Source organism: Bos mutus, chromosome 11, assembly GCF_027580195.1.
Source record: "Bos mutus isolate GX-2022 chromosome 11, NWIPB_WYAK_1.1, whole genome shotgun sequence".
NCBI lineage: Eukaryota > Metazoa > Chordata > Mammalia > Artiodactyla > Bovidae > Bos > Bos mutus.
Window position 1 is genome coordinate 99,825,463 of NC_091627.1, and position 12,471 is coordinate 99,837,933.

The 12,471-nt window shown below is 44.8% G+C and overlaps 1 protein-coding gene across 50 annotated transcripts in view; it reads right to left on the bottom strand.

Annotated features, from left to right (window-relative positions):
• The window catches only part of MAP4K4 (mitogen-activated protein kinase kinase kinase kinase 4), a 151,700-nt gene that overhangs the window by 6,570 nt on the left and 132,659 nt on the right, over positions 1 to 12,471 (bottom strand). For 28 of the 50 annotated variants that reach the window (XM_070379924.1, XM_070379910.1, XM_070379901.1 and 25 more), the window contains 7 exons: positions 10,846 to 10,963; positions 10,381 to 10,551; positions 8,561 to 8,704; positions 5,253 to 5,387; positions 2,470 to 2,570; positions 807 to 956; positions 109 to 268 (listed from right to left, as the gene is read on the bottom strand). In XM_070379924.1, coding sequence (XP_070236025.1) covers positions 109 to 268; positions 807 to 956; positions 2,470 to 2,570; positions 5,253 to 5,387; positions 8,561 to 8,704; positions 10,381 to 10,551; positions 10,846 to 10,963 — 979 coding nt within the window. Of the gene's footprint in view, positions 1 to 108; positions 269 to 782; positions 957 to 2,469; positions 2,571 to 5,252; positions 5,388 to 8,560; positions 8,705 to 10,380; positions 10,552 to 10,845; positions 10,964 to 12,471 lie in introns of all 50 variants that reach the window. The other 22 variants (XM_070379894.1, XM_070379890.1, XM_070379892.1 and 19 more) reach the window with 1 other exon arrangement.

Genomic DNA, 12,471 nt, shown 5'->3' on the forward strand with positions numbered 1-12,471 from the left:
ATGGTCAAACGGTCTGAACACCATGTAACACCAGTATCTGAAACACACATATCCTCAAGAAAGGCCCTACTTTAACAAACATGACCGCTTCCGCTCAGGGATACGTACCTACAGACGTCGGCATCTCTCCCCACTGCAGAACCACGTCCTTGGTGATCCTCCCGTACGTGTTCACGTAAACCCCTTCATCTTCATAGCACACCAGGAGCTCCATGCCATCTGTGTTGGGGAGGATGATGATTGCGTGGGGTTTGATGCTACATTGGATCTGGAGAAGGGGAAAAAGCACAAGGAAGCACGTTGGTGGCCACCTCTGTTCCTGCACGCAGGCTTAATAAGAGTGTCTTGTGCAAAGGCACTGGCTCAGCTTCCTGGTGATAAATACAGCAACTGGACAACATTGTGGAGAACCACGTGGTGTCAGATATATCTGAAAGTCTACCTCTGATACGCCCTATATGCTACTCATTCACATCTCCTGACGCCCCTGGAATATATTTGGACTGTGGGCTCCATTCAATACATTACATTCCTCTAACCAGCCCCACCCCGTGGCTGTCCTGACCTGCCAGCAGCTGCCCCCTCCCATCCCGGGTTAGTGAAAGCAGGGCTAGGCGGGTCTCGGGAGGGCTTCAGAGACAGGAGCAGAGAGCTACTGAAGAGGGCACGTCACTGAAATACTCACCCCCACTGCAAAGGGGAAGCGAGGAGCCCCTGCCCGTGTTAGTGCACTGAGCAGAGCAGAGAGAAAAGTCAAAACAAAATGAAGCCAGTCAACCAACCATAGAGTGTGGGTTCTTTCTTACATGTGTTGGTAGGTAAATGTCATAGACCGATCCTGAGTCCACATCAACAGCATGGAATCCAGCACAGGATCCATAGATCACTTTCAGCCTCTGGCCTTCCTCAACAGTGAGATCCACCAGCAACGGCTTGTGCACCAGCTCACCAAATGACTGCAAAGGAGCAGGCGAGAAGCAGCAGTGAGATGAGCAGAACTTAGGCCTGACGGTTCCCACTGGAGAAGCCAGAGCCAGGCACTCAGTACTCAGTGACTGAACCACCCTGGCAAAACCATAAGCAAAAATACAGTGAGTCTTTATTTTGCTTTTATCAGTTAGCAGCAACTACTCTAATGCAGACGATGGAGAGAGGGAGGGGCGGTGCAAGAAACACATATGGAGACTTTTATCAGTGTGGTCATCACAGTCTCTACAGAGCTACTCACATTTCCACTTTAACTCTCCAACTCGTTTAATAGTGGTAATGAGAGGCTACCACGTACTGTAACAGCCTGGGTGGCCTGTAACGTCAATACCTATAGCTCATGAGACAGATCCAAATAAGCTATTTATGTATAAAATAATGAGTACAGTACTTGGTCCATGAAGGTGATTAAGATCAGATCTCAAAAAATAATTGTAACTTTACAATCAATTGCTTTTAGTCAATAATATGTGGCTTTATTTTAAAGCAAATATGATAATCCCACTTATCTTGCTGTACTGGAGAATCAAATAAGCTATCTAAATATGTCAATTTTCCAGATAATGGAGGCCTACCCTTAATATGTCAAAACTATTTTAAAAAATAAGTAAACAATCATTAAAAAAAAAAAAAAATCTTAATTTCTCACCTTGCACTAAAATAGGCCCAGGGGTGATGCTTAAAGTTTTGTGTCTAATATCAGAAATGTTTATTAAGTGATTTATAATATCTTGTGTCATAGTAATATCATTTTTAACTAAAAAGTTTATAAAATTTGTATTTAGTGCAGTCTAGAATTACAAAAACATATTAAAAACACCCACAAAATAACTGCCAGTATTTTTCTACAGTATTTTTCTTGAAACAAAAAATAGTATACATATTTTTAATACTTATTCTATTTAATGTATAATATATATCACTAAGTCATTAAAAATTTCTGTAACTTCGCTCTTAATTAGTCCTCTGTTGAACAGATGTACCTGGAAGCTGCCTACTGCTGATAAAAAATTGAAAGTGAAAGTCACTCAGTCGTGTCCAACTCTTTGTGACCCCATGGACTGTATATATAGTCCATGGAATGCTTCAGGCCAGACTACTGGAGTGGGTAGCTGTTCCCTTCTCCAGGGGATCTTCCCAACCCAGGGCTCCTGCCTTGCAGGCAGATTCTCTATACCATCTGAGCCATCACGGAAGCCCATGAATACTGAAGTGGGGAGCTTATCCCTTCTCCAGGGGATCTTCCCAACCCAGGAATTGAATCGGGGTCTCCTGCACTGTAGGAGGATTCTTTCCCAGCTGAGCTACCAGGGAAGCCCACGGTATCACAGACATACACATATATTTCAATTTTGATTCCTTGGCTTGTTGTCCCCCTTCTAACAGCGCAGTTTTAAATAAATGATCAGCCGACTTATTCCCTGGCTCTTGGTCACAGTGTGCACGGCTGATACTATTTTTAAGCGCACTCGTTGTTATTACCTTAAAGGCCATGAATTTGTGATATGGCTTGGGTGCCCACGCGTAGACTTCCACAGAGTTCTTCAAAGCAATGACCAGAAATTTGATCCTTTCATATTTTACTGAAACAGTAAGAAGAGCACAGGTCAGTATCATGGTGGACCTCTCAGTCCCTTCTGCGGCCTTCTGAAAACTCTGCAAACATGCCCTTCCCTGTTGATCCATCCAAACCAGTGAGAGAACAATGCTGGCAGGCCAGGCATTGGTTCACTTTCCAGATTCCTGAATATACATTCAGGCTGTCCCCATCTTCCTCAATGTTGTGCTGGACTCCACTCCATACCCTGGTTACTATCAATAAGCAATTTCAACGCTGCTCCTACTGTTCTTAGTATTTAATAATCAAGGACAGCGTCGACCTTTCCACCCTGTTGTCCGGAGGACTCAGCATTAATTCCAAAGGATAATGATGTGATTTACCAGCCAAGAGGCTCCTGAATATCAGCAAGAGGTCAAATCTTCCACGTGGGCTTTCCCGAGTCCCACGTGGAGCTTACAGATGGAAAAACTATGACAAAATACTCATCAACTGAATTTGAATTCTATCTGTTTCTGTGTGTAAGACCAAGTATCACTTTACAGCACTTCCAGCTATAGAGATAGTAGTAATTGGTAGTAATTAGTAGGATTCTACATAGGATTCTACATCCTGTACCAAAAGTAAAGAAAATCTCTCTGTAACTTTATACTTATATATGAAGGCCTTCTTTACACAGCTGTCTCAGTTCTCTAACAGCCAGCATGTCTGCTAAAAGCAGACACCCAGATGGCCCTGGCCACATCTCACTTATTGGCTGGTGTAGACCCCAGTGTCTGCACAGCCACTCTAAACCACAGCGCTACTTGATACTGACTTTGACCGTGAGACTCAGCTTGTTGACTTGATAACTCTCCTTGTTAAATTCCACGTGCTGTCACTATTCAAATGAACCACAGGACTGTGATGATACAAACGATTCTAAGAGGCCATCCGTGCTGACGGGATAGAGTTTTCCGTGACGGTGGAAAGGTTTTATGTTACATGGGGCTATGGGACACTTGGAATGTACTAGTGTCACTGAGGATCGAAACTTTAAAGTTTACTTCACGTTAATTAATTTATAAATAAATTTAAATACCCACTCCCACCTTCCCTGTTCTTGATGGCAACCATACTACACAGCACACGTCTGGGTCAACTGAATACTACTTTGACCACCTGATGCGAAGAGCCGACTCACTGGAAAAGACACTGATGCTGGGAAAGATGGAAGGCAGGAGAAGGCGGCAGCAGAGGTTGGATAGCATCACCAACACAATGGACATGAGTCTGAGCAAATTCCGGGAGCTGGTGAAGGACAGGGAAGCCTGGCATGCTGCAGTCCGTGATGCTGCAAATGCTGGACACGACTGAGCGACTGAACAACAGAAGTCTAAACGTAACAAATGGATGCTTGTGATTCATCCTATATGAACGACAGGCCCGAGTGAGGGTGGACATTCCGTCCTGGGGAAAAGTCCAGCTCAGTCTAATGCATCTGCCCTCGCTCCCCTGTGGATCATCTGTTCAGGGACATTTCAGCTGTTATAAGCCAGTTCATTACATTCAGCCTTAGATGATTCCAGCTACCACTTTCAACAAGGAAAAATGTTACAGAAGACTACAACACAGAAAATCCTAAGCCCCAAACCTACACCAAGGGGCTAGAGCCCTGCAGGATCACTCAGAATCACTCTAATATCGGGGTGGCATTCACACTCATTAGCAACCAGTGAGCTGAGGGCTGCGAACAGATTACACCAACAAGATGACACCACCAAGGACTGGAATATCCCCGAGAGAAGAAGCGCTGACCACCGCATGTCGTATCATAAACCCAGAAGAACAGAAAACACACAAGCAGAAATCAACTCCCAATAGGCCCCTCACATCCTCAGTCTTAAATATAGAGAGACACCAGTTGCTCATCTTCTCAACTTGCCATTTCAAATGCAATTAGAACACACCATCTCACCCATAAAACTGTAACTGGGAAATATATAGAGACACCAGTTGCTCATCTTCTCAACTTGCCATTTCAAATGCAATTAGAACACACCATCTCACCCATAAAACTGTAACTGGGCTAAGTGCCATCGTTCCTCCTTAATTTCCAATGTTAGAGCCAGTATTTTGATTTTTTTTTTTTCCCAACACACAAAAAATGTATTTTGGTTTTGTTCTTGTGAAATCTTATGAGAAGCAGGGCATGAATGTTGCAGAGAAAAGAACAAAAATGTTGCCACAAAATGCTGCCCGGCCAGCAAGATTCCTTCCTCAGTGATGAGCACGGTAGCTGTGCACAGCGCATTTCATTCAAACCGAAAGGCCAAAACTCTTTAGGCAAACTCTCAAACATTCCATCAGTGACTGCCAAGGACCCACAGTGCTTCGAGTGAGAACCAGCTTGCAGGGCCAAGGAAGAACCCAAGGGGCCTGGCATTCTTCAGGCAATGCTTCCTTAACGAGGCTCCTCTGAACCCCATCTTACAGAGAAGAATGTGGACTGTCCAAGGTCAGGGTGATGGAGGTCGGGGACGGCTGAAGTGAACCTGATTATGATCCAGACTGAGCCCTGTGGACCTCAGGATTAGAAGGTGCTTCAAATGAGCTAGGAATATCAGAGACAGGTTTCTCACTAAAAGCTTCAAAAACACATAAATTTTAAACAAAAGATAAACTGAACCTCTGAAAAGCAGAGCCCTTGCGGCCGTGGCGGACTTACCAACTTTATAATGCACACAGCCTTCCAGGTCCCCCACTGTCGTCCAGCCCTGCTTCTTCTCAACCTCCGGGTCGTTGTGAAGTATTTTATTTCTTAACCAGGACAAATAGTAGACACGTAACTTATCCTTTTTGCCTAGCAAAACAAATAAATCAGTAATTTACATGCATATTCAAAATTAGGTATCTTTGTTAACAACAGTAATCAAAATAAACTGCAATAAACAATAAATACCGCCCCCTCCCCCCACTGCAAGGGAATTGTCTTGTATCAGTTTCACTAGAAACTCAATTCAAGCTATTAGGTCATCTGATTCTTAAAACCTTCTGGAGTGACTATGGTTTCCCATTTAAGAGCACGGAAGGGTTTCACAGATCACCCAACTTGGGGACTTCAGTCCAGCAAAAGGCAAGCCATAAACTAATGGACACAACACAGAGCTAACAGAAGACTCCTACCCAGAACATGTGAAGCACTCCTATATGTCAGTTAGAAGAGAGAGAACCTAGCAAGCAAGAAGATCAAACCAGTCAACCCTAAAGGAAATCAACCCTGAATATTCACTGGAAGGACTGATGCTGAAGCTCCAATACTTTGGCCACCTGATGCAAAGAGTTCACTCACTAGAAAAGACCCTGATGCTGGGAAAGACTGAAGGCAAAAGAAGGGGGCAGCAGAGGATGAGATGGTTAGATATCATCACCAACTCAATGGACATGTGTGCACGCAATGCTAAATAATTTCATTTTGAGCAAACTCCAGGAGATAGTGAAGGACAGGGAAGCCCGGCGTGCTGCAGTCCATAGGGTCGCAGGGAGTCAGACATGACTTAGCGACTGAACCACAACAACAAACCTAGCAGAAGTATTGAGCAAGCACCCAGAACAGACAAAAGAAGTCATCACATTGATTCATAAAGAGGTACTTGCTCTCAGTTGTCTGAAAAGGCTGCACACTGCATGAGCCCACCCAGGACGTTCTGGAAAAGGCAACAGAGAGCAAAAAAAGGCCAGGTGTCGCCATGGGCTTCGAGGAAGGGATGGAGCACAGAGGAATTTTAGGGTGATGCAACGCATCTGTATGACACCGTAAAGGTAGATAAAATTATGCATGTGTTCAACCCAGAGGACACACTCAGAGAGAACCTAAACTGTGGATTTCAGCTAACAATAATGCATTAATACTGGTCCATCCACTGTAACAAGTGTCAGAGGAGGGGAAACTGGAGGGGGCCAATATAAGACTGTCTATACTTTCTGCTCACTTTCTCCGTAAACATAAAACTGCTCTAGAAAAAAAAGTGAGACACAAAAGAAGTATTTTTGCCATTTATTTGAGTTTAGTTCAATGAAGGCAAAAAAACAGACATCAAATCATACCTAGTATATACTAAGGTGTTCAAAGTCAGGACAGCGTTTCCTCGGGGGGCGGTGCGTGTGTGTGTGGTGGGGGTGGGGGGGTGGCCGACGATGGAGGCAATGCAGGAGCACCGTGGGCGGGTGGAGGAGCTGGGGCTACACCATGGCTAACTGTGACTCTTCGTGGACCTGTAATTCTTTATAATCTGTGCACTTTCTGTATTATGTCTTATTCTTCAACACAATCTTAAGTTTTGAAGAATTTCTGAATGTGGGAAGATACTCAATACATTAAGTGAAACAAAGACAACATTGTTTTATGTACAGTGTTTTATTCCCATTATGTGAGATACATTTATAGAAATGAGGAGGAAATGTATTAGAAAGTTAACAACAACTATCTCTCTCAGATAGGGGTTACATTTTATTTTCTTTTTCCTAAGCTTCCTTTTTTCTGAAGTTCCCTACAATTGTCGTGTTATTGCTTTTATGATTTTGAAAACCAATGAAAGCTATAAAAAGAATACAAAAAAAGTGGTCCCAAAAAATGGTATCAGTTGATTACTGATCCACACAAATCACCTTGCTCGCTGGATCACAAAGTAAAGCTTCAACCATTTTCAGCTGTAGATTTATTTTTCCTCCAATTCAAAAACCTATTTTCCATCAGCACTCAAGTCTTAAATGGTTGGTTCCTCATTTAAGTAGAAGATGGATGGTGAAATTTTTGCATTTCAACAGACATCTTACTTAAAACCAAAAACCTATTTGAAAACTAAAACTTATTGCATGAAATTTGTTACATATAAATAAATACAGCAAGTTTGAGTTAGCCGACGATTAAATCAAAATCCCTGTGGGTAATGAGGAGACAGGTCTTAATACTTCTGCATACTCTTTAACCCCAGCAAAAATGCAGATTAGGACGTTATGATCCAGGCAACATGGATTCACACGCTGAATGGTTAAGTGAGTTACAAAGATACTTATGCAAATGTTTACAGGAGGGGGGAAAAAGGAATAAATGGAAGTTACAACAGAAGTAAATAAACTTTAGTGCCATCCATGCAGAGAAACATTCTGCAGCCGCACAGAATGGCTATCATGAAGGAATACGGAAAACAGCCCACAGGTTTGGACAAACAAGAATGGCAGGGATACACCTCAACTTCAGGACAGAGGTTACCAAGCGTGAGTAGACGCCAACTGTATGGACAGCAGGGTATTCACACATGTGGTGAAACCATCTCATCAGTATACGGGTATCACAGTACTCCCTCAATATGTAGCATAACTATTTTTATAGAGACCTTCTCTCCCCTGAGTATGTATTTTGAGTGTGTATATGCTTACAAGACTGGAAGTCAAAGTGAAGTTAACAGTTTCTTTGGATGAACTGATTTTACGATCTATTCCTCCTGTTTGCTCTTCTGCATTATTTCTTACTTTCTACAATCAACATATATCATTTATACCAAGAAAAATGCTCCTCCTAAAAAGAAACTTAGAGCAAGTGCTGACAGACATGGGAAAAAAAAAAAAAACACCATGGTTTTACTGGCAATGGCAAAGAACAGTTCTTTTTGCATCAAAGAGTCCTGTAGGAAGAAGTGGACACAAACCTACACCCTGACCAGGACAGGCTGCGGGGGTGGCGGTCAGATGGGGATGGAGCGGGCGGGTGGGCGTGCAGGCTGTGGGGAGGGATGGAGACGTCGAGCAGGAAGCGCAGGAGCGGGCTCCAGGACAGCTCAGAGGAGCCCCACCCCATCATAAGTGCACAAAGTGGGTCCCGTGTGAATACGCTTTCCTATCACATTATTGTAAAATCCCGCTACGGTTCTGTTTTTGAGCTATCACTTCGGAAAACGAGCTCACTCAAGTTCCATGTGGGGAAGCACCGCACTTTTAAACAGTGCTGGTGGCCTGCTTTCCCAAACCCACACTTACCAGATATCGTCACTAAGACGTTCAAGCCTTCCAGGACGTCCATCTGCTGAAATCGCCTTCTGTTGATCAGAGGATACACCTTCCCTTGGCCACTTCTGTCCAGCAGCATCAGGCCACTCTCGGTACCCACCAACAAGTTCACTCCTATGTCAAGGCCACAGAAAGACCACAATTTTACACTGTGCGTGGCAGATGGCCTTGTATGGAGCAAACAGCGCCACCTCTCAGGATGAGAGTGGTTTCCTCAAGTCACCCACAAACAGAGATGCTTAGGATATGTGCGCTCAGTCACTCAGTCATGTCTGACTCTTTGGGACCCCATGGACTAATAGTCCGCCAGGCTCCTCTGTCCATGAAATTCTCTAGGCAGTAATACTGGAGTGGGTTGCCATTTTTTTCTCCAAAGCTAAGGATGGTCAGAGCTTAAAGTACCCAAACTGCAACAAATCACCATGGAGGGGAGAGGATGGAATATTCATTTACTCATTAATGTAAAAAGGATCTAAGGGGGCAATAAGCTCACTTCATTCCTAATCCTCCAGCTTCTGGGTTTTCCTCAGTAGCCCCAGAACATCCGAGTCCACCATCTCCTGGGTACCACAGACTCTCCATCTTATCTATCCTATCAAACAACCAGACAGACAAACCTTTGTCCAGTGTCATGATCCCCACCTGCTTCCTTCAACATCTGTCTTTGCTCGGGAAATCTTCTAGAACGAGCCATACACAGCCCCCTTCGTCCCTAACAGTTTGTGATCAACCCAGCATCTATCACTCAGTTTCAGGTTTTCTTAAAGACCATCCTCCAACAGCTGCATTTGGTCCTCGGTCCCTCTTTTCTTAGGAGCAGTATGTATCAGGCATACCCCAGCCCCTTCTCTCCAGCCGTGTCCCATCTCCCTCCCCATTTCCCCACAGCTGCTCTGGCTTCCCCTGGTGGCTCGGGGGTAAATGTCTACAACACGGGAGCCACAGGAGACCTGGGTTCGATCCCTGGGTTCGGAAGATCCCCTGGAGAAGGAAATGGCAACTCACTCCAGTATTCTTGCCTGGGAAATCCCATGGACAAAGGGGCCTGGGGGGCTACAGTCCATGGAGTCACAAACAGTTGGACACGACTGAGCGACTAACACTTTCACCAGGTACGTGTAAAATAGATGGCTAGTGAGAAGCTGCTGTCTAGCACAGGGAGCTCAAACCTGGTGCTCTGTGATGACCTAGAGAGGTGGGACTGGGTGGGAGTAGTGGGTGTTGGGGAGGGAGGTTCAAGAGAGAGGGAACATATGTATAATTATGACTGATTCTCACTGTTGTATGGCAGAAAGCAACACAATATTATAAAGCAATTTTCCTCCAATTAAAGAATAAATTTTTTAAAAAAGTCCACATCAAAAACAACAACAAAAACACAACAAAAACAAAACCCCCCAAAGTTTCACTTAGATGTCTTCTTAAGTCACAAAGAGTCAGGAAAGACTGTTAAACTGAAACATTTAAAGAAAAGCAATTTGACAGATTTCTTCACTCTCCCTATAAATATGGGCCAAATCAAATGCCTTTCTCATCTTTTTCCTTCTTTTTTATACGAAGTGATGGAGATGAGTCACTCTGTCCAGTACATGATGGCTGAAACAAGGGCAGGTCTGGATGCCTGCAGGATTCCATGGGACAGAGTGCGCAAGGGATGTCAAGAGTCTTCCACCTCACCCACAAACAATGCTCCCCAAGCCCCCCAGACATCCCAAGCTGTACTTCTCCAAATGATCGGTCCACCCTTGAGAATAAAAGCATAAGGGCTGGAGTGGCCCCGAGACACCTACCCCACAAGGCTGCGCACAGGATCTCGGAGTTAAACCTCTTCTTGTATTTGCGAATCTCTGGGGTGTCGCTCTGGGGCCGAGTATTGGTGGGATTGACATTGACCACTGAGCCCTTCCGCGTAGGATCTTGCCTCATGGCCTCAGGTCTCATTCCATCACAGGAAAACCCCACTGAAACACATGACACTGGAATTACTTCTGTCTCCGTGAGGGCTGGGCCTGCTCCCTTCCCCAATAAGCATCCATGAAAGATTCATGTTGAGACCCACTCTTTGCCGAGGAAAAGAGACTCGTAAGAAACGGATGTGAAAAACGAAGACTATGGCGCTCACTGCAAAAGACAGTGCCAGTGGGGTGTGCACCTGGTCTGCGGTCTGAGCCTGCCGACCACCACTATGCGTGCTCACCACACCAGAGTGAGAAGCACCCTACCGGTGGCTGCTTGCTTGCTGCTGTATTACTTACCCACAGAAGTCACTGTTGTCCCGCTAGATGGAGAAATCTGTAGTAATCTGGGGTCTATAAAAGGTGTAAAGGAGGAGGAAGATTTGTGTTTCTGGAGTGTGTTACTAGCGGACTGAGTCTGCAATGTAAATTTCAGTCGTATTAATACAATGACAGTAAAAGAACAAACACAAAATACTTCAACCCACGGCTGCACTGCTCTGCTTCCCAGTACAGAAGACTGGTCCCCTTGCTTCTTCCCCCGCCAAATGCTCTGCAGGCACCTCTGTGTGTGCACCCCACAACCCCCAAAACAGGCTATTTAACCAGGAGCCAAAGAGAGCAACCCCTCTTTCCAGAAACATCGTTCCAGTAAGACAGAACGCGCAAGCTACCAGCAACATCTATACTTCATGAGCTCCTCGGGTTTTTAATAAATAATCATAATGAAAACTCCTAAAGAAAGTTTGAAATGTCTTGATCTCAATTCATCCGTTTTCGAGTTTGTTCTCCTGCCCCCCAAAAGTCCAATGACTGTATGTTGGAATACAGGCAAATCTTAAGTCTTATATCGCTTGTTTTAAAGTGAGCCTCTTGCCAGAAACTACAGAAGCTTCGGCCACCATCGTTTGAGGTATATCATCAACTCCGTATCAAACAGCGGGGCTCATTAGTGAAAGGTGCAAAGGCGTATTTTTTGCTCTTTTAGGAAGAGGAGTGTTTTGGTTAATAATGTAGCTTAAGACAAAAAAAAAAAAGAAAACACAAAGAGAGTGAAACAAATTGTTAAGTGGAAATGTAATGACAATTAAAAACAAACAGAAATATAAACTTGCCAGTTTAGTGAGTTAAGGGTTATTGTACATACTGTACATTAGAGCAAAACGGAGCCAAGTTTAAACGTAAGAAGGAATGTAATTGTAGGTGGGGTATATAAGTGGAGGGAAAGACACGTCTGACCGCTGTGTTTGTCCTGTAACCGTTTCACTCCCCGGGGCAGCTGAAATCACAAGTCTTGCAACCAATCCCCTCAACCCCCTCCTGAGCTCCCCGCTTCCCACCTGGCACAGCTGTCTCCTGGCAGGCTTTGCCCCTGAGCACTACCCCCGATCCCCAGGTCTACAGCTGGGGCCCATCCACACAGTGGCAATCAGTCTGATGCTGAGCCTGCCTTGGAAGCCGCTGATTTCCCCTGGCTCCTCAAGGGGAGAGGATTATTCTAATAAGAGAATGAAAACAGGAGCAGGTGGGCAGGCCGGCAGCTCAATGCTTACACTGACAAGGTCGGCTGAAGCCACATGCTACTGCAACCTTCAACAAAGGCATTTAAGCCACACACCCCCCCATGAAGCCGGTCACTTGTGTGACCAGGGATGGGGCCCGTGGTGAACTGTCACTGCACTCGGGGCCGTGACTGTCTCCCCAGGAGACAGAATCACCCACCAGCACCCAGACTGAGACCACAGCCATGTCTTCCAATAAGCACACAGGATTTCCCATCAAAAGCTGAAATTAAAAGCACGCTCAGTTCTCTGCCCTTCTTGTTTAACATCTTAATTTTCTAGGTTCCCCCCCACAAGTATCTGGCCTCTTAAACTATGAGTGATTGTAAATTTCAAGGAGAGAAACTCTTTCAACAAGGTTGGC